At 49.2% G+C, this 22,948-nt stretch overlaps 1 protein-coding gene and 1 long non-coding RNA gene across 2 annotated transcripts in view; one reads left to right on the forward strand and one right to left on the reverse strand.

Moving 5' to 3' along the window:
* LOC144150099 (uncharacterized) overlaps positions 1-3,912 on the reverse strand; it is a 36,793-nt gene extending 32,881 nt beyond the window's left edge. The window contains exon 1 of the long non-coding RNA XR_013318429.1: positions 3,759-3,912. This is a non-coding gene — a long non-coding RNA (uncharacterized LOC144150099). The remainder of the gene's footprint in view (positions 1-3,758) is intronic.
* A 12,955-nt stretch (positions 3,913-16,867) lies between these two features.
* On the forward strand, positions 16,868-22,590 carry LOC144148282 (uncharacterized). Its single transcript, XM_077679839.1, has 2 exons — positions 16,868-17,206; positions 22,120-22,590. Exons 1-2 carry the CDS (start codon positions 16,868-16,870, stop codon positions 22,588-22,590), a joined length of 810 nt encoding a protein of 269 aa, XP_077535965.1.
* The last annotated feature ends 358 nt before the right edge of the window (positions 22,591-22,948 follow it).

Genomic DNA, 22,948 nt, shown 5'->3' on the forward strand with positions numbered 1-22,948 from the left:
TAGCCACTAGACCCTGTTAATTTTGATAAACACTGTGGCTAGTCAGAGACCGGAAGCAGCTTGCCGGTTATGTTACAATCCACCCGCCTGCCCACATACCGTCGTCCACCGTGGGAGCAGGGGTGGGAATCTCCGCGGGGAACTCACGAAGAAATGGAAGATCAAGCCTTGACAAAGATAGCGAGAAAAAATCACAATACGCACGAGTGACGGTATACCGTCATACCCACGGTGCCCGAAATCAGGAATGGCTATTGAATTCCTCGGAAGAAACGGGTGCACGGCCAATCGACTCGTGCTCATGACAGCCCACGTGCTCAAGGCAGGGCGCCATAACCTCGTCCGACTCGTTTAAGCGTTCGTGAGTTGCCACATATCGTACGTGACAGCGTTACACAACTGCCGCCAATTCGAAAAAAACAAGATAGACGTCAGTAAAGTTTCTTTCGTTGTAGAGGTGGGTGGTGTCGTCGTGGAGTGGCGAAAGTACCCGATGACGCTGACGCAAGAGGTAGAAGGTGAAGAAAAGTCTTTTCACACTTATTTACAGCAGGCGACGAAGCATGAACGTAAGATAACACAAGAGCATGAAAACTGGGTTACGAAATAAATTGCGCCGCGCGCACGAGGATGGCATCGCGGCACGATCCGTGGTGGTGGCCAGGAGGCAAAAAACGTGCCAAGCCACCGCACGTTTGACTGGAAAGGTGTGTGGTGTTCTGGCGCCCAGAAACCGCCACGGGAACGAGTCTTCGTAGGGCCGTTCGCTTTCGCAGCTCTCGACAAACTCGCTGAAGGACGGGCGAGCAGGGAGCAAGCAAAGCCACCTCGGCTCAGCAGCGCACATGCCAATTAGGGTTTTAACCCCCGCTCCACCCCTGTCCGTCCCCGAAGTTCAAGAGAACAGGAAAGCCTTCCGCGACATCGCGCAAAAAGCCGCGGAAAAGGCCCATACAAAGAGTTGCGACTCGCTGGCGTCGGCGGCGGCCACACATCTATCCCGCCGAAGGGGGGGAACACGACAAATTCACAAGGGAAGGGGGTCATCGTCCCGACGGGGACTATCGGCGCTGCCATCATTACAACGTGCTAATATTGTAACGACAACTTTACATGCAATCTTGCCTGTTGACGAAATCAACGTAACGAGCACCGATGCCGGGGCTTTTACCCAATGGGCGGAGGAAGCACGCCAGCTCGCAAGCGTCTGCATTCGACACCAACAAGAAATCGACGCCGAGAAGTACAACAAGGGGCGCTGTAACGTAGAGTATCGACCAAGCGACCTTGTGTGGGTTTAAACGCCGGTTCGCCGCCGATTCGCCGCCGGGGACTTTCAGAGAAGCTGCTTCGGCGATACTTTGGGCCTTATCGTGTTCTCCGCCGTCTGTCAGACGTTAACTACGAGATCGTACCCGAGGATGCAATAGCACGTTCTTCCCGACGAAGGTCCGACCCAGACGTTGTGCCCGTGGTACGCATAAACCATACTACACCCGTCTTGCGAACCCGCAGCGGGATGATATGCGCGGTTACGTGCCCTAGCTGACACTCGCCGATCACTCAACATCTACGTGCCTGTTTTTCGTTTTGCTTCCGTGGCATCGGGCAGATGCCAACTAGGAGAGGGAGCAATGCCGCGGCTTTATTATTGCGGGCGAAATCCCTGACCGGCGAACAGGGCTGTTTCTTGTTATGGGTATGTGTTCACTGGTGAAAAGAGGAGAAGGAAGTACCCCCGCGCCTACACCAAATGTAACGCGGTGGCAGAGCAGATGAGACGAACCATGATGAAGGTGAACAATCGATTTACAGTATTTACATGGCGGCGATCAGACAGACAGCGCAGAGTCCGCCAGCACTTTCTTCGTGGTCATCGTCGTCGCTGGTCTGTTTTGACGGCGCTGTCGGGTATCGCCCACGTATATGTCCCGTAACAATATGCAAGGTACACAAGATAGCACGGGGACTCCTTGCAACTACGAACACCAAAAGCCTGACCCGAATCGGTGTCCAGCAACCTCGAAGAGTTCGCGTAAGCTCAGAGAACATCCCGACTCGAGAGGCTGTCGGCGATGAAACGCGGACGAAAGGTCCGTGCCCTCTTGCAGCAAGAGAGCAAAATCACGATGTTCGAGATACGCCAAGGCCTAAGAATGGGCCCTACACCCAGGAACGCCCACCGGGAACACAACAGGGGTAGAGGAAGAGCTCGCACCAAAGCCTCCACCGGCAGACACAGAAAGGACGCCGGTGCCATCTTCTCGGACGTGGAAGAATGGGCGGGAGGCGGTCGCTTCAAACTGGCGCTGGTCGATGCCGCCGAGATCACGAAGACCGCATCGAGCGTGACGTGCGGCAACGCCAAAGAAGCAGAGGAAGTGGCAATAGCCTTCGCACTGACAGACCAAGGCTGCCTCATCGTTCTCACTGACTCGGGTCAGGCGGCCAGGAACTACGCAAAAAGAAAACTATCACCCATTCCCGCCCGCATATTGAAATAAATTCCAAGAAATAGGAAACCCAACTACCAGAAACGCGTTCTGTGATTCTTGGCACATTAAGGCAAGGTATCCGAAACGACAAACGCAACGGGACGGTTAACTCCGCGGCACGCGCACTCTCCCACCGCGCCTACGGCGGAGACCGCCCTTCCTGGTTTACTGGGAAAGACAAACTTGTCATACAACGAGTTCATCATGCCATACCCTCTCACCCGCAGGGCTCAACTTCACCCGGCGACAAGCTAAACATGGAGCAGGCGGTAATCTTCCGACAACTACAAACGGGGACCTCCCCACTCCGTTAGTGCTACACAGAAGGTACCCCGACGCCCACCCGGGCGGCAAGTGCAGGATGTTCCACGAGGAGATGACCACCCTGGCGCACGTGGTGTGGATCTGCGCCGAGAACTCCGAAAACGCTAACTCAAGAACGTTGCTGCCGCGCTTGGCCGTGGCGCTGACCAGCTACGACCAAGGAGAGCAACTCTGGGCTATCCAGCAGGCCCGAGAGGCGATGGCGAGGTCGGACCCCTGGACTCCGCCCCCGGGGAAAAACGGGCCAGGCCGAGACGTCCCCGCGAAAGTGACCTAGGCCCGGTTGTCGAGCGTGCGCACACCGATGCACAGGTTTTGCAGGCCTCAATAAAGTTCATTCCATCCATACAAACCATCCATGGTATTGACATGCCTAAAGCGGAATTGGCTCTTAAGTTAGGAAAAGCTATGTATCAAACAATAAAATAGTTTAGGAGGTGAGAAATCAGCAGACAAAAACTAAGAAAGCAAGTTTACATGGTTGTAGAAAATCATGCATTCATTATAGGAAACAACCTTTCTTAAATGCCCACTTGCTTTTCAAAAGTTAAGAACGATTGGGAAATGTCTATACACACTGAAATATTAAACTTACAGTTGGGTTTGTTTCTTTAACCATGCCAACATCACTTGCAGTAACACAAAAGCACGCAGTGAGGCGAGAACTCGCGATAAACAGTGGCAATTATTCCGGATGTAATAAGTGCTGTTTACGTTTTGCAGAACAGACAAAATAAGGGCTGTTTGGGGATAAAAGAACCCGTTGTTTCCAGTAACCACACTTCGCAGAATTTTCGCAATACTGTAAACGCCCACCACGTCTTAAGAGCTGCAAACATAGGGCTACTATTTGATGGGGAATGTTCGTTATAGCTGTAAACGGGGTGACCTCACTAAGCCTTTCGTACAGAAATTTTATCTAAAAAGCAGGTTACGTACCTGTTTCAAAGTATCCATCCCTGTTCAATCTCATTTACGGGTGAATACCAGCAGTCTTGCGCGTTACGTAGGCTCAGAGCAATCCACTTCAGTCTTGCACTAAGTACTCAAAAAGGTAAAATTTAGTGCTTTTTACCTTGACCAGAAACCTGCATGCTGCCTGTCGCCGTGTCCAAAGAATACGTCACTGGCTCGCCAGCTGGATCTGTCTTTCACACATTGCGCAGGCCTAGATGAAAAAATAAAAAAGGCTAAATGAAAAGAAATTATTATTTGGTAGACATGTGGCTAGCCGTAGGATTAGACAGTTACGAAACGGGCACTTTCACAGACCTAGAAATGATACAGCGCCACACATGTTTTTGCAAATACTCTGCGTGGAGAACTTGTGGCGCTTGTCATTCGCGGTAGGAGGCACTCGTGATTTAATTCTTTGTGGCGAGTAGGCAGCTGGGCGACGTCAAATGCTCTTCGAAATCAGGTCGCGAACACTTGCTCTGGAAACTTTTGCGAGTCAGAGTCGGTTGAAACACACAGTCGATAGTTGGACAGAACGGTCTTTATCTCGATGATTAAACATTTTCTGACGTAGATACTCCATTAAGAATGCTGAATAGACGTGGTTACATTGCCTTTAGAGTGCCCAAGAAGTGGAACACTCGCAGACTCACTGACAGCAAATTTTCACACTGGCTCCACACAAAAAAATGTGAATGATTGCTCCACAAACTGATCTTGTACTTTCGCATGCTCGCAGTTTTGCAATTTCTGGCCTCTGCCTTCATCTTCTTGATACTTCAGGTTACGGTAATCTACGGTGCGAACGTGTAAGGCCACGAAACGTAGACGTCGCTCGATGGAGGAGAGTGAAAGTGGTAGCACTTCAGCTGTCGGAGCATAGCTTGGTTGTCCACGGAAGCAGGCGACGTGCTTCCAAGGATACCGCTTTTAGATGTTTCCGCACACCAACTATCCTGGCTGTTGCCTAGCAGCGCGTTGTCTGCTCAGGTGGTATTCTTTCTTTCTACGCCTTTTGCTTACATTTTTCATACTACGACGCAACGACGTTGCTTGGCAAGGATCCCTCCTAACGTTTATTGCCGAGAAGAGGGGACCAAAGGTAGCGTCATACTCCCACGACATTCACCAGAGACGCATTTCATCAAGCTATAGGCATCTAGCACCACGTATAAACCTAACGGTAGGATGTGATGTATATTTGTTGGCAGTGCACAAGAGCGCCAAATTGAATCTTGATTGCCTATTTATGGGATTGACTGACTCAATTTAGTTCCTGCTAATAATGCAGGGTCCAACAGACCTCCGGAAGTACGCAATACTTTGGGGGTATGTAACCTCGCGCAAAGCTTCAACACCTTTAATGCAAATTTTTAGTATGGGAATATACAGTGACACACAAAAAACGTGCGGAATATCATGCGGTTCAGTATGTGCGCCAAGTTAATGCCAGGTGTGTGACAAATGTTTGTTTAATAAACCGAATTCCCATTATCAATACCTCTTCTTATTTCGACACCCCTCAAGTGCCTTCGAACTCCTCACTACTCTCTCAGGTTTGCAAATTTCTCCAAGGCTTCCAACCGCTAACACCAATCCACAACTGCTGGTTTCTCTGAAATAATATTTGTGCTAGCGCAGTGAACAAATCAGTGCGTCTTTTTTGCTTTGTTGCAAATGACACGCAAGACGAGTGTTTCTGTCGGTCACATGAGCTAAGGCCTAAATTAACCAATCATAATTTTGATTTCTTATTTCGCCAAACACCAAGCATGCGGTTTCCATAACTTTTTTTCATTTGTGCAAACCAGTGCCCCAACACCTTAGCCTTAGCCAACTCCGCCAGGTATATGAGCTGTTGGTGCGGTGCCCAATCGTCTGTGTGTTTCTATGTGCCATTGTGTGTGTTTGCGCGATGTGTTTGTCCCCTCATCTTTGGTGTCTCGTGTTGTTTGCGCTGTTACTAGGGGTGTGTACTATGTTTGAAAGGATCTCAGCTAGTCATCCACTAGTGTGATCGACTACCTCCTATGGGTTACTGGTGTATTGCTAGTAAGACTGCTTTTACAACAGTGGCCATAGATCTGCGCACCAATGAAGCTGTGGCTGGTTTTAGGTGACATAAGCTCGCTAGCCAATCTTTCACATTTGGCTGTGTGAGTGATTCATTAGGGATGTTCATATCAGCTCATAGTGACCCACACATGGCCATCAGTTAGTCACTTCTGGGTTAATATGATTGCATCGCCGTTTGGTTATTAGGGAGTGACTCCCAAGTGATGCCTGATATTGTAAAACTGATGGCTCACAGTACTTTGTACGGCCCCAATCACAGTGTCTGACCGACCTATAAATCAATGGTGACTCAAGGGACCAAACTAAAAATATGTGGGTGGTGGCCCACTAGTGATTTGTGGGTCATACGTTAGAGCTCTGTAAGAAAGCTGTGAATCGTGGTACACTCCGTGACACGCGGGTGAAGTACCAGTGATGACCAAAGGGCAACTCAAGGACGGGCCATGGAGGATCACTAGTAATTTGTGGGAACTGGGGTTTACTTAGGGACCGACGGGTAGGTCATCAGCTGGACTCTCACGGGTGACCTACAATTGGTAAAAGAGGGCTGAGACGTGATCGGGTAACCTTTTGGTCATTGCTGGCGTCACAAATGACCCAGCAACAGCTGGTAAGTAAATAAATTGTCTCCAATCCACATTCTCAAGGTGGTTGGAAAGAAAACCTGTGAACGACCCCCACAACAATTCCACACGCGACGTCACTTGAATTCACACACGTGGCTCTAGAAATATTGAAACCAGAGATTCTGCCAGCCGTTACCTGCGGAGACACCGTCCCGAACGCAGCAGTGTCGGCCACGGCCGGGCTCTAGCGGTGGACGCCGCCGCTGTAGCCCGCACGTGCGTCGGAAGAAAGAAAACGGAGAGGAACGTGTCTCGAAGGGTTATACAGCGGAACCTAGCCATCCTTATGTGCTAGCTCGGGGCTACACCACCGCGAGACATAAGTGCAGACAACAAAACTATCCGGCATGTGAGCTTAGTGATTCCCAGTTAAACAGATTTAAACTAAATAGTTTCGTAAGTTGGAGAATGGCGAGAAAGCTGAGAGAACTTTTATAATCGCTATTTATCAGAACCACTTGCTTCTTTCGCCTTTTAAAAAAACGTCTTAAAACACAACCGAATTGGTGTTCACCAATTTAGAAAACGGAGTCCTATTCGTGGCAAGCAGTGGGCAAAAGGTAGCGTTTCTCTAGCGGACAGATGTCCGTAAGTGGTCTCTCCCACCCTGTACACCAATCCTTAACGTATCTTTGTCGTACGACCACTTAATTCCTACGGGTCCGGGTTACCCAGGAGGTGCTGTCGAACAAGTTAATCAAGCCGTGTGAAGTAAGCGCGCAGTGGACGAGAAGCTGCATCAAAACGGGCCCAACACCGTCGCTAAAGCAGACGACAAAGCTGACGGAAGGGACCCCCTGACACGCCAACCGGGGTGAGCACGGGGAACGCTGGGTAATAGCGTCCTATCGCCACGCCATCTACACTGTGCTCCGTGAGTGAAAAGCGCCATACGCCCCCCCCCCCCCCCCCCCCCCCCAGCCGCGTTGGGAGTTTGCAATGAGAGTTGCAATGCCACGAAACATCTGTGCTATTGCAGTGTGCTCGGTATTTGGGCGCCACTGCAGGTAGTCTTGCCTACCGTGAAGGGTTCCGGCAACAGCCTTTGTCAAAACATTACCGCACTGAACGTTACCGTACTGAACATTACCACACTGAACGTCAATACACTTCAGTGTCCGGTGGCTTACTGCACGGCGGGACGAACTGCTGGCCGCTTACTCTCGTGCGGACCCCTGAAGGTAACTGGCGGCGGCTGGTCCCTCCTGGATGGCGACTCCCGCCGCTGACAAGCGCCGCTTCGCTTATCTGGCGTACATCGGAAGTGTCACGCCCCCTCCAACACACAGCCTTCCCACCGTTCGTTCAAAGATGGCAGGAGAGGTGGCGCACGGTAGTTGAAACAAAATAACGCTAGCTGTCACAGGGAAGAGTCCCTACAGTCAACGTTCATGATGTCCATTTTGGAATTAATGGGGATTTTGTTTAGCTGTTTATGTGCCAGCCATTCAAAAACTCTGATAAAGCTTTCCCTACAGATTAGTTCAATCAATACCGTAATTACCCGATTCTAGCGCGCACTTTTTTTCCGGAAAAATAGGTCGAGAAATCGCATGCGCGTTAGAATCGGATAGAAACCGAAACTGCTGAAACAAGGGAAATTTTGTCCCGCTTATCGCAATCGCCATCTCAAGATGGCGCCAAAGCTTTTAGCAACGACTTTTCGGACGCAGGAAGCATAGGCGCCTAGGCTTTTCTATCGGCGTTCACACAAACCGTGAAATCGTTCCACTTGCGCGCTGGATAACAGCAATGGCAGCAGCGGCTCTTACGCGTTCAAAACGAGCGGTCGGCTGAAGCGTGCGCCTCTGGAGGAGCTCGCAGGATGGGCGTGCGAGGCGTGGGCCACGATCCCATCGACCATGGTTGAACGTCTGTTATGAAGTGTGGCATCGCGAACGCGCTTGACGGCACCAAGGTCGAGATGTGGTCAGCGGAGAGCGACGAGGAGTGTGACGAGTGAGATTACTTCGAGAAATAAATTGCCCGTTTCTCTCGCATTCGTTTTTCATGATCACAAAGTTCCGTGCGCGTTACAATCGGAGGTGCAAGTATTTTCGGTTTTTTCGCCGGGAAAATCGGGTGCGCGTTAGAATCGGGGTCGCGTTAGAATCGGGTAATTACGGTAGTTCATGCGGTGTGATACCCCCCCCCCCCCAAAAAAAAAAAAAAAACATCAGGGCCCCGTAAAGGGTGGAAAGGTGAGAATTTTGTTATTCCCTTTCCAAAATTTTATTCATGTATCAATTTTATCGACCGTCACGCCTTCGCAGAGCACTGATCGGTTCTAGACACCTCAAGCTTTCCACCACATTTCCTGGATGGAAGTTTTCCCCGCTTCATGCAGGCGGAAAAATTAGGGCATCCCGCCTGTCTGTATACTTCAACATTTTACAGTCCCCCTCTGGGTTGGCGCCTAGGAAAATAGTTGCCACATTACCCCATCTGGGCGCCGTAGTCAACGCATCTGCTTTATACCTTGTCGTTTTCGTCGTCGCGCTCATAAAACTTTCCCGACCGGGGTGCTGTAACCTGAAACGCGAAGCAGAGCGGGGCTTCTCCACTGTGATGACCCTGAGTCGGCAGATTAGCACTTCGTTATACATAAAGTGTTCCTTAATAAAAAAATTCATTATGCTTGATTTTTGCAAAATGAAATACTACATCCACTGCAGAAAAAAACTAACCACTGTCGCCTGGTGTCGCCCGCGCCACAACAGCTTCTGGAGGCATTTTAAGAAATCAAGCGGGAACAGTTACGAAAGGTTCCACTAGATAGGTTCCACGTTCTGCTTGGAACGCACGTGGACTAGAACAACGCGGTTCTATAAACGCTGAAGTAGGGCGCCTCGATTCACGCGTGTCTCCGCCGTACGGCAGCGCTGGCATCGAGGTACCCGGCCTGGAGCAGCGGAACGTGGTAAATTTAAATTCTTTTGAGCAAACATTTGGGGTGTTTACCTTAGGAGGAGCACAACGCAAGAGGGACAACATGAGAGGTCAGAGGGAAAGCAAGGGAGGCATCTACTTGGCAAATGTCGACAAGGACTATCGTTTTATGTCGGTCGACATTTGCAACGAAAGGAGCAGATACACGGCCGATGTCTTAGCTTCCTCAACTCAGCGTGCGCTTCACTTCTGGAGGGGCTTGCGGCACAGTCATGGTTGGTTGGTTGGTTGGATCCGGAACGAGAATAGCGCGTACCCACTCTGGGGGATTGGCCAAGTCTTATTGTGATTTCACTGCTAAAGAAGCTTAGTAATTAGTTTCAAACGAAGGGAAAATAGGGTACAGTGATGCTAACAATTTTGGAACCAAAAGAAATTCAATACTACTGTACCAACAGGTATTTCAATAAACGATTAAAAATGGGTTGAAGCTATTGATTAACAAGGCAAGCGACCTGTTTCGGCAATAAATGAGTGAAGAGCGCGAAAAACATCCCCGTTGCACCGACCAAGCCCGACCGCCCCACATGACAATAAATTAGGCACCGACAAGGCGAGACCCAGGCGCCGGAGGGGAGCCTCCAGGTAACGATTTCGGAGGGAAGAGAACCGCCGGCAAGACAACAGGAAGTGGTCAAGTGTTTCCTCCTCTTGACAGAAGCTGCAGGTGGCCGATGGCGCTATGCGTGCACGGTGCAGATAAAAATTCAAATTAGGCGTTCGACATCGCAAGCAAGTCAGTGTGACCTCGCACAGCCGAGACTGCGCAAAGTCACACTTCCAAGAGTACCGGAGATGCTCAATGTCTGGGCAGCCAGCGATGCTGTCTGGTGGGAAGCTGTCCAGTGAACTGTACCTTCGAAACCTAGTTCCAACAACACAGGCTATCGGGGGCACAGTATCAACGAGAGGACCATTCAGTGCTACTCCTGCCAGGTAATCAGCAGTTTCGTTAAGTTCAACTCCTCTGTGCCCTGGGACCCAGACCAGCCGGATTTCCCTGACATGTACTGGTATAAGCATCGACAGCGATCGGCGAAGTGGAGAAACGGTTGGTGAAGATAAAGCGGAGCAAACCGAAAAAGAATCCGTCACAATGATCACCTGGGAATGCTCTTCACTGAGCTTTCGAAGAGCGAGCGCGATTCCCAAAAATTCTGTCAAATATATTGACGTGAAATTCGGAAGACGAAGAGGAAATGCCCAGTCAAGCGCAGGTGAAAAGATACCTACACCAGCTTTTTTGTCTCGGACAGAAGCATCTGTGGCTATAACCACATGTGTCGGGAACTCTTCTAGGTAGTTTTCTAAAAGGCCAGATATCGTTCTCTCCGGCAAGCATTTGGCATTGGAGGGGAAAATGTTGACGAAGTCAATGTCCACCATCGCAGTGCGATAGTCAAACGTAGGTACAGATAATATGTTGATATTTAAAGGGGCGAGCAAGGACTGGACGAACACTACCTGTGGACGCTTGTACATGGGCCATGATTGGGCAAAAAAGGACGCTGGGGAGTGTACAAAAACCATTTGTGATCGTGATATAGGCAATTCCATTGCACGAAGGTATGCTTCTACTGTCAACACCTTGAAACGAGATATCAGAGGAAGGATTCGAGCCTCCCAGTACAATACCCGAATGGGGACGTAGCTTGGCAATCCCAAACACAATCGCAAAGCTTGCCTTTCTAATGTAATCAATGGTCGAAGCTTGTAGAACGGATAACTAGAAAAAAGGATACAGCCGAATTCCAGAATAGGGCGCACGTACATGCGATAGAGCATAAGGAGGACGTCTCTGCGCATACCCGATTTCTTATTACAATATCTCTTCAACACGGAAACCGCTCTCCCTCCTTTCACCGCAATGAAGTCAATGTGAGGACGCCAATTCAGAGTGCTCTCATACAACACTCCTAGATATTTCAGAGAGGTAACCTGCGGTATTGATTTCTGTCTGTATGTCAGATCAATCGAAATTGGGTCTTTCACTGGGAATGCCAAGAGTGCACACTTGTCGACATTTAGGGATAGGTAGAGGCCATCCAGCCATGACTCTAAGGTCGACATATAAAGCTGCAGTGACTGAAACAAGACATGTACATTGCTTGAAGAGCTAAAAAACGCCATATCGTCAGCATACAAGTACGACTGTACGCCCGCAATAACGGGAACCTCGCTGAGTAAGACATTAAATAAAACCGGAGAAAGAACGGATCCTTGAGGTAAGCCTCGCGTTTGATTGTAATGTGAGGAGGTAACGCCGCTGTGAGCAATAAAGAATTTGCGACCGGTTAAAAACATCCTAACCCACGAAGTAATATATTCGGGAAAACATAATCGATGCATCTTTTCTAAAAGTATGCCATGTTCCACGCAATCATAAGCTTTGGCCACATCCAATGTCACAAGCGCTGCGGCCTCTTTGGAACGACGAGCCAGATGAAGGCGGCTCTCTAGGTCTATGTGCGCCGACCATATCGAGCAGCCTGGCCTGAAGCCCACCTGTCGAGGACTCAAAATGTTAGCACTATTTAAAAACTTTTCGATTCTGGCCAATAAAACCCTCTCAACAATTTTTACAAGATTGGACGTTAAGCTTATCGGCCTAATGTTATCCAATGAAAGACCTAACCCAGGTTTTTTAGGCAAGGGAACAACTTTCGACAGACGCCAATCGAGAGGCACCCAGGAAGCGCGCAGAGAGTCGTTCACAATATGCAGGAGGTCTACAGGCGACTCCGTAAACACCATCTTTATCATTAAGACAGTAATACCATCTGGGCCTGGTGCTGCATCGGGTACACGCTGTAACACATCGTATAACTCTCCCTTTGCAACCTCTTCAAAGTTAAGAGGAGCCGGGCCCAGGACAGGGGAGCCATGGGCCGGTGGGGCCAGTACCGGGTAGCGGGAAGTGAAACGAGCCTGCAGTCCTACAGCCAACTGATCAAGAAGAATTTTTAAGGCTGTTGGCGTGTGCATGAAGGAATCAAGGTTTGGTGAGCTGTGGCCGTTTTTTCTAATCCGCAAGAACGAGAAGAGCGCACGCCTATTACTAGTTTTCGAGAGGAAAGAGAAGCGGCTTGTGTTATATATCTCTTTTGCCCGTGCAACAGTACGTTTGAACACAGCGCGAAAATACTTAAAATTGCTCCAATTTTCGGGACACTGGTTATACTGTAACTTTTTCCACGCTGCTTGTCTTCGACGGAAATCCCTCGTACATTCCTCATTCCCCCAAGGACTGCTTGGCTTCCCTTTAACCGAATAAATCGTAAATTTAACTCGAGTGGCCGAATCCTGAATTACTGATATAAGCTCCTTGGCACGAGCGTCAATTCTTGAGTTGGTAACGAAGCTAATGCTGAACGCATTAAATTTTCATACCGATTCATATTCACAAAGGAGTGCTTCGTACGGGTAACGTGTTTCCTTGCGCGAATATCAAAAACCACGGGGATGTGGTCACTAGATGTAGCACAGTCTGCCGTAGACCACGCAGCAACAAGACCCGGCTTCGCAAAAGTCAAGTCCAATACCGACTTACTCTGGCCGCGCAGGCATGTAGCCGCTTTTGAGTTCTCACAGGAGAGAGAGCGGTCGCTAATCCACCCCCATAAATGCCTCCCGCAAGCATCAGTACGATATCCCCAGTCCACATGATGAGAATTGAAATCCCCTGCTAATATGACATGATTTTTACAAGCCGCCAAAGCTGCATCCAGTGAACCAGTCGATGTCACCCCATATGGAAAGTATGCATTTACAAGGGAGAATGAAACATTTCCTGGTAATTCAAAGTCAACTGCAAGAATTTCACTCTCAGATGAGAGAGAAACAAATGACATGTGTGCACTATGGCAGAATTTTTGCGATACTAAAATCAATAACCCTCCACCTCTACCTTGCCTGTCCAAACGAAACGAGCGGAAATTTGGAATAAAAAATGATTTCTGGGGAGAAAGCCAAGTTTCTTGAAGTAGGATAACGTCAGGGTGGTATTGAGACACAAGCCAATTAAGATCAGGAGAAACAGAGAAAACAGAGCGGCAATTCCATTGGAGTACTCGTATACTTGTCATTGTTAGCCAAGCTGCGCCGATGATATAGCCTGTTGTAGTATGTCGTGCGGCTGATTGGGAGACTGCACGGAACTTTTTGGATTTTTGGTATTCTTTGGTTTGGAATCTTTGCTTACCTCCCCATCAGTGGGGGAGAGCCTGCGCTTTTGGGCCAGTGGGGAGGACTGGCCTACCTCCATCTCATCCGAGTCCTCAAAACAAGCGGACGACATTTCTTGGGACACAGGAAACTGTCCTAGATCAGTGAATGCTGCATTATCATCAGAAGTGGATGGCATGTTTACAAGAGGAGTAGGCGGGAGACCCGAGTGCCGCCCGGCAGCGATGCCGAAGGTGGCAATGGGGCTAGAAGAGCCGATGCTGAGGGAGGTGCTGCTTCTGCTAAGTCAGCATTATTCAGTGAAGGTGGTTTCCCACTTGCGGCACCTACAATGGAGCCAATTCCTGCAGGTTGAAGCTGAGAGCCGGAGGAAATCGCTGAGAACATTTGCAAAAAGTCTGCCATTTTCTGAGTCATGGCTTGGATTTGACTCATGCAGTCGGACAGAGACCATATAAGCGGCTGTACAATGGTAGTCATGGAGTTCACTACCGAAGCATTGATCATGCTGGAAATGGACTGCTCGCTGACAGAGTCCTGGCGGGAGGCCACAGTAGCATAACCACGCGCCCTTTCTTTGACCGCCGCTACAGCTTCCCCACGTGAGCACCTTCTCTTGTCTATGATTTCCAACACACTGGTTTCCTGAGCACAAGTCGGACAGTTGGAGTAATCAGCCGGGTGCGATCCCTGGCAAAGGCAACATCGGGGTTCAGCTGCTTGGCACTCGGAGGCAGCATGAGCTCCTCCACACGACACACACCGGGAGTTCGATTTGCAGCCTTTGATGCTACGGCCGTATCTCCAGCATTTGTGGCATTGGAATGGCCGTGGCTGAAGGGGTTCCAACCGGAACAGCAAAGGCCATGCCTTAATCTCCGAGGGGCAGGTGATTCCCGCAAAAGTCACGATGACGGATTCCGTTGGCATCTTTCTGTCGTTGACTGTTCTGCTGCACCGGAAGACCGAAATGGCACCCGCCGCTGCGAAACTATTCAGCACCTCCGGTGGACTCAAGTCCTTGCTAACTCCCCTCACGATACCTTTCGAGCATGCAAGGTGAGGAGGAATAAACGCTCTCACCGGCACTGAGGAGAACTGAGTACAGGCTAGAATATCCATGACGCAGGCCTCGTCAGACGACCGGACGAGTATGCCACCCCTGCCGAACGGTCTCACCTCCGAGATCTTCCTGAAATGCGGAGTCACCCCTTGTAGGTCCACCTGAATGGCCTTCGGATTATTGCGCCGAATTTCGCCCCCGTTTGTTGGAACCAGGGCCACGGGGATGTTCCGCACTCCTCCGTTGAGAAATGCCTCCACAGACAGGTCCTGCATGGGGAGGAATGCCGACCAGGGCGAGGAACCCTGACCGGGGGAGTTGAAAGACATCTCCCTCACCAATACACTAACTCACAAGAAAACAAAAACCCTTCAAGGCTGAAAATCAAAGCCTCTTAACCTCAAACAAACACAAAACCACTCAAAAACTCGGCCAAACCCCACAGAGCGCTCGTACGATCGAATGTTCCAGCGTGGCGGCCGACTTTGCAAGTCGCAGCTGTCATAGCTGTCACTACTACATACTCATCCGGAACTTCTTTTTCTTTGCTTTGAGATCCACTACCAGTTACCTGAGGATGAGATGACGCCATCGCAGCGATCTGCTCACAGGACGCGTTACAATTCGCGGAAATCTTGATAGACAGCGTACGAAGCAGTGTAATGAAACGTCTGAAAGAACGAGAATTGGACCAGCGCAAAGTCACCGCCACAAATGAAAACGACGTAGCAGTCATGTTAAGGAAGTCAAGCCATAGTTTAGTAAAAAAAATAACAGCATTTTTATTGGGCACGCTACGATATTCAAAAAGAAAACAAAAGCATCTTAACCAGTAGTTATCTAAACGAAATATTTTAAAGAAAGAACAAGTTAGTTTGCTACAACACTAAGGTGTAAAAAGGGGGCGCTGTCGTCGTTTTTCTGTATAGACAGGAAGGTAGCCTGTATCGGTGGTGACTTCGATGCTGTATCCCCGAGGCAGTCCCGGCTTCGTTCGAATTGCACCGGGGCTTAACATGGCGGACTGTCTGCGAAGGCGGCAATGAAGTCGTTCAAAGGGGGAATTGGGACGCACCCAATACAGTAGTTTGAACTATGTGTATTGAAATTCTGTCGGACCACCGAGCTATGGTATGCTAAGACGATTACCTCGACGTAGAGAAGAAATAACACAATTACGGGACGTAGAGTGGATTTAAACGGGGTTGGCAGTCTTTGTGAGGTTCTTTCTCTGGAGTGGGCACAAACAGGCTGATGATAAAGGTGATAATAATAACATTGAAGATAATGGTGATGTGGTTCATCTACTTATGGGGGAAGACGGCATGGTCTCACACATGCTTGCACAAATATCTTCGGTAATAAGACCCATGAAAGAAAAATTTCTTTCGATCATGTTTACACATGAACTGTTATTACCGAAAATTTCAGAACTAGTGCCAGGCTTCTTTCAACTGCAAATTTGTCTTTTAAGTGTATCTGTTCAAGCTATGGTATTAAAGTTATTTCTTGCAGGACACCCCGATGTTGACATGTGAAACAATATATTTAGTACGGCGGGCCACCTACAGACTTTCTTTTCTCCCAGCGCACTTTGTGCCCTTGCCTCTCTACTCGCCGTGATTTTGAGATCTGTCGTGGGCCGTCAATGTAAGCAAAAGCACACCGTGTCGCAACGGCTCAAGTACGCAAATACACTCTACGAAGGGTTGTCTTTGGCGAAGAAATGCTCACAAAGCTATGCCAGTAGAACTCTACTCTAATCAAGCACTCTACCACGTTATCTAGTTTGATTTGCGGTGGCTCTGGTCACCGTTGCAGCAGAGTCCTAGTAGAGTACTCGACTGAAGACACCACCCCACATTTTGATGTTTGTAACACAGTTTATTCTCTCTCTCTCTTTCTTTCAAGACACGATACACATGAAACACACAGTCAGTAATAACTGCATAAAGTGACTAAGACGTGGCCTAAATCCTGCCCTTTACCGTTTTTTAAGTCTGCCATTTACCGGTAGCAGTGTGCACCACCCAGGTAGAAAAACATGAACAAGGACTAGTGAATTTTTCTTAGCCTGCCAACTTCAAACTTCTACATTGGCCGGCAACCTGACGGGGCGTGTGGCACCACCAAGGATCCTAATCATCATCAGCAACCCTAGTCGCTGAGAGCAGCAGAAAAAGAGCCCAGTCATGCTGTCGGAAGAGGACTACGAGGGAGAGGTTCTGCCGCCAGCCAGGGCAACTGGTTCGGTTCGGAGCAGCTTCTTCGCCGAGGAGCTTCGAAATAGACGCCAGGAGAATGTGCAGCAGGTCGACTCCCCGGCCGGTGGGCTCGAAGAGGGCGGTGCTTCCCAGTCGCTGGTCACCGGCGCTCTCGCGCTGCTTCTGCTGCTCCCAGCACTCCTGGCACTGACCGTCTACCTGGGCGCGAAAAACCCGTTCGCTCAGGCACGCGCCGGTCGACTCCAAGAAGGCATACTGGGCCTAGATGACGACGTCGCCCCTCACGTCGACGACCCGGCCCACCAGGTACGACCAATGCCATCAAGAATCTCTGCAGCGCAAGTTACGGCACTGAGCTTAGTGCATTCCGCGGTCTTTATCGGTTGTTTCAGCGACCTACGCTTCTGGAATTGGGAATTCGAAATCGTGCTCCGTTGTAGCCGGCCGATGAATCAGTCTACGAATCAAAGGAGGAAGGTGTCATGTTTTTTTTTTTTCATTCCCCACCGAGTCCTCACCCCAAATTACTCAACAGTGTTAAGAAAGAACGAGGTGCCAGCCTATCCACACAGCGGACGCTTACATTGGTGCCCGGGATAGTCAGTGAGGTTGCGTGCGTGCGCTGGAGCAGCCGCGTGCAGAAGGTAAGCATCATGAGCGCCGATTGTCGGGCGTTATGTTGCTATCGAAAGCTGCCGCTCTGGGCATCGGCTGCAGCACCTCGTCCTTTGTGATTAAAGGGGCCATAAAGACAAAATACAACTGTCTTTATGCTTCAAAGGCTTCAGTATCTCGCTCAGCTCCATTCCGTCCCCATGTGACGTTTTTTTCACGAAAACTACGCAGGAAGTATAGAAAAAAATTTGAAATTTCGCTTTACAGTGACGTGTTATTAGCAGGAGTGACGCCATCTCGGCTGCAACTGAAAATAGTTTTCAGTGCGTTACCTAAACGAAACAAGAGGTCCAACTGCAATCCTTCAGGCATGCATGTGTCTTAGAGATAGCTCAAGCACGACCCTGTGACGTCATAAAAAGTTGCCGGAAAGTGGCTAGGAAGTCGCCACTCTTTCACATGTGTACTTTCAAATCTCCAATATTGTGTCGAGTTTTGCGATACAATTGGTGTCATTATCATTGGGACAAACCAGTACAGTAATACCTCGTTAACTCGAAGTTGTAAAAATAGGAAAATATTTCGAGATAACAGGATTTTCAATATATCCAAAGTTGCGCAAATTGCCATAAAATATCGAGTTCTTTGCAAAAAAAAGCGCTGCTACTTACCGCCTCTTCAACAGCAGCTTCCAATCTCGCTTTTCATAAAGGCCTGAAAGAGAAAAAAAACATACAAGAGACGTTCACCGGCTGGGCTTTGTGACAGTGCAATTTTACTTAGCAGAAAAGAACTGCGTATTGCTGGTCTGCTTTGCGGTCCCACACGGGCCTAAGGAGTCCTCTAGCTGCTTGACGCGTTGCATGAGCCGATCTTCCCCGCCACTGCACTCAATTTTATTTCACAGCAAGCGCAGCAAATTCCTCTTTTCGGCAGAAGTCAGCACCTCTCGAGGAGGTTCATCGTCGTCGCCTGCGTCTTCGCCATCCCCTCCTTTTGTGGCCATTTCAACGATTCCGGCGTCCGTAAGTTTTACTGTCACGGGCACATCCTGCTCTACTTCAGCGCATGTCTCTACCGACATTTGACGTGTCACAGGGTTGCAGGACGAAGTTGATATGCCTCTACGCTTAGACTACACGTTTGGGGAAAACATCGGCGTTGTGGTAGGCGCGGCAAAAGGAGAAAAAAAAATCGAAGGACTTAGGCGCGACAGCATCGCGCGAATCTTGTGAAACGGTCGGCGGTGGCAAAATTTTCGTTCCACTTTCAGTCCATATTTCGAGGTATCCGCAGTTTGGCCCAAAAATACTTCGAAATAAAGGGCAACAAATGCGTGGGACGTATAGAAAATGCTTCGGTGCCACCGAAAATTTCGACAGCCGATTTTTCGAGATACACGAGTTCCAGTTAACGAGGTATTACTGTAATTCTAATGAACCCAGCTTACATTTTGTTTTCACGGCCCCTGTCACACTTCCGACGACTAATAATTTGCCCTTATCTACTGTTAAAAAAAACACTAAGAATTAGTGCGCATTATTCAAGAGTGGCACTCGGCGAGGGGAAATAGAGGTGATAGATACAGTAACTGGAGCCATGAAGTGCTCAGCATCATTCCACCCGCTATCGCCGCGCGCGTGCAAAAAGTAAGCATCGCAACGAAAAAAAATTACACCATCTTCCCGTGGGGAACCATGAGGAGGATGCGAAGCATTATGGAGGTTCCGTGAAGGTTCCATTGTGTTGCCGTTATCTTGTTTCATTTATCGGAGCATGAATGGGAACGTAGTGTGCACCCCCATGTAGAGACAGAGAAATGTAGAGACAGCGAAGAGACCGAAACCCGCGTTACCTGATCGAACACCTCCTGGTTCTCGTCTTTCTTTATTGCGTGCTCACGCTCCTACCCCGCTGCCCGCCCTCTTTGTCCTCTTATGTGGTTGAGCTGCAAGGCGCGTGGTGCTTCCCGCCAAATCTTTCCCGCAGGAAATTCAACATCATCCTCTAAAGTTTTCAGTTCGTCATTTCCGTTGACGTTCAACTTCGCGTGCCTTCGTTGTATCAGTAGCTTCTTGACGTAGTTTGAATGAGTGAAGGACACAAGGCGCGTTCGTAGCATATGCTCCCGTCTCGGTTTGTAGCGCAGTCGGAAGAGCGCTACGTACCTCCCGTTGCGGCCAGACAGTCGTGGGATCGAAACCGGGCGCCGCCTAACTATTTCTTTTTATAGTGCACTGCTCTGACGTCAGCCGAAACGCTGGCGGGGCTGAAGAGACGTGTATGCGCAGTAGAGTGCGCACGGCGGACAACAACAAGGGAGGGAAGGACACAGCACCGAGCATGAGTTGCTTCGCATCTAAAAAAAGAACGCTAAGAAGCTGTTGCAGTACTACTTCATTTCCATATCCATTATTCAACTGGCTGTTCGCCTTTAAATATGCAGGTCGAACTACAATCCCAACTCTACTCGAGACGTGGCATGCCAGTGTGCATGACACAGAGCTTGGGAGTCTTTACGTCTTCCATTTCAAACGTTATGTTAGTTCGATTGGCAACATTTTGGGGGTTTATCTTCCCGGTTTTTACGGTAATGTGCCCCTATTACTCTACTCCCGTAAGTACTGAACAGCTACTTAGCGCTGCTGGGTCGATTACTGCAATGTCCGTCTCCCCTGCCAACAGTAATATCGCGTCAAACAGCATTAAAAATTAACTTCCATAGGGAATCATTTTTTCTAATATAACAATAAAGCGCGCCGTTCATTTTACCATCGGAAAATGTAAAATTATCTCGGCTCTGATGCGAAACGATTTTACCACGGACGTTTTTAGATGCGCAGCAACTCATGTTCGGAGCTGTGTCCCTCCCCCCCTCGTTGTCGTTGTCCGCCGTCCGCACTCTACTGCGCATGCGCGTCTCTTCAGCCCCCGTCAGCGTTTGGGCTGACGTCAGCACAGTCCACTATAAAAAGAAATAGTTAGGCGGCGCCCGGTTTCGATTCCACGATTCTCTGGCCTCAACGGGAGGTACGTGGCGCTCTTCCCACTGCGCTACAAACCGAGACGGGAGCATCTGCTACGAACGCGCCTTGTTCATTTAAACTACGTCAAGAAGCTACTGATACAGCGAAGGCACGCGAAGCTGAACGTCAACGGAAAAGACGAAATGAAAACTAATATAAACTTCAGTCGACCCCATGGCTGCTTCGCATACTACTCAGGGTTCCCCTACGGGAAGATGGTGTAATTTTTATTTATCTTTCGTAGCGGCAAATATATTGTGCTGGAAACGTTTGGGCAGAAATATAAATGAAGGTTTGTAGTCTTGACTATCTGAATAGTCGAACATATAATGACAAATCAACGAAGATGCAGAGTGTGGTATTATTACGTTAACTGATCAGTAATGTCTATTACAGCGATCTACGATTATTGTGCTCCATGAGAAAATTGCCTTCGTTTAAGTGCAGATTCACCACAGCGTGGTTTGATTCAATTCGTCCGAGCAGGTTTTTCTCAGTTCAGTACATATCCTTGCTCCGGAAACAGTCAAGGGGACGTTAAGACATCCCCTGTAGTTGCCAGGCGACCTGTATCAATGAGTTGCACAAGGTAAACCTGGATGTAACGAACCCCTATGTAACGAATTCCTGGATTTAACGAAGTTTCTCAGTTCCCCATTGTCACCCCCATTGAAGCCCATGCGTTTGCGACGTGTATGTAACGAAGGTGTTGCGATGGTTAACCTTGACGTAACAAATTCGCTGCGTTGGTAAGTCACTGTTTTTTACCAATTTTCTGAAGAATAGGATAGATAAATGCACTAACTTAGCAAATTTCGCCCGCACCGCAAACTACTGTGCGTTTCCACGTGTAAGGACAGTGTCGATTAGGTGCTAGGCCTGCCTGTCGGCGCGTAGTTGCGCGTCGCCGCTGCTACCTGCAGTGTCAGTTCTGCTACCAGAAAACGAAAAGTTTTGTCTTGTGAAGACAAACTCGAAATTTTAAATGCCGTCTCCGCCGGCGAGAAAGAAGAACGTCGCCGCGCGGTAATGTATCCCAGCCAGCAACCTCTCAGCAATTTTAAGTGCGGAACAGAGGCTCAAATTCGCGAAAAGATGCCCTTTCGGCACATGTTTGGTTCTTGAAACGTGTTAACGCACCAAAAAGTGTCAAAAGGCAGAAGAGATACTTGAGTTACGTTTGCGCATATGCCAAGTGAGCTTGCTGCTTTGGAGTGCCGTGTAGTGATTAAGTTCGTGCGAAAGCAGCAGGCGATAATCACGCAGTTTTTTACTGTGTAATAAATCCGTGAATGGTGAGTTCACCGTCGCTGATGTCTAGCAGTCTTGTTTCATTTCTGCTTCATTCACGCAAGCCCTAAGTCGAAACCTGGATGTAATGAAAAATTGCGAATTTTTGTCAACTCTGTTATATGCAGGTTTAACTGTATACGCAGTCCATGTTCGTTATAATTCGTCTCGCTTCCCCGAGACCGCGTCGTTCACCTCCCTCATTTTAATGGGCGACTGCGGCCTGCTGCGCTCAAACTCAGCATTTTAAAACGCGCCCATTGCTGTGCTCACACGTAAATGACGCAGGGTCATCACATCAAGACGCTGAACGGTGACTTCGAACAAGAACTCAGCTGGGCGGACAACACGTTGAAACCCGTGCTCCTTCCAGCGCGATCCCTACCGACCAATGAACCCCCGCCGTACGCACAAGCCCGGAACAGGAAGCCTCCAGATTACATATCGTGGCCTCGGAGAGGCCACGCGGATGTTGGCGGCCGCTTCCCCAACGCCACGTCGGGACCGCGGCCGATGGAAGATGAAGACATCCCCATGGGCCGCGGGATGCCGTATAAGCGAATGGGGCCTGATGACCGCACCACGCGCCCCTTTACGACCGGTGCTGCCGTCACAAAGAGGCCCGACGGCGCCGTGGTACCTCTTGAGAAACTCCCCGAGCTGCTGGTGTTCACGAGGCTGGTCGACGACGCGAAATCGCCAAGCGAGTCGCCGAACGAACTGATCCCCACCTGGAGGGAGCCGCGTGAACGAAAGTGAAGACTTCCTCCAGTGGCTTGCAGCCGTGGGCGAAAACTGTTCGCTAATTCTATCCTAGGTGTTCCAGCCTCGACACCCGAGTCCTGGAGCCCGGCACGTTTGTTTAAATAAAATTCCCAGTGATTGGTATTACTGGAAATTCCTAATGCATGATTTCTCCACACCGAAAGCCACGCAAAGTACAAATGACTAATCACTTGACCACCCTTTCGAGGCCTCGACGGCATCATGAAGTACTCTCTAAATCGAAAAAAAATTAGCAGTGGCTTAACTCGGCTATGCCAGGATATACGTAGCGTGAGCTAAGGTTTAGCTGGTTATTCTTAGGTTTCCTGGTTGTCTAGCATTAGCTGATTAT

This window comes from Haemaphysalis longicornis, unplaced genomic scaffold (assembly GCF_048455015.1).
Source record: "Haemaphysalis longicornis isolate Haplotype H1 unplaced genomic scaffold, Haemaphysalis longicornis Haplotype H1 scaffold_8, whole genome shotgun sequence".
Taxonomy (NCBI): Eukaryota; Metazoa; Arthropoda; class Arachnida; order Ixodida; family Ixodidae; genus Haemaphysalis; species Haemaphysalis longicornis.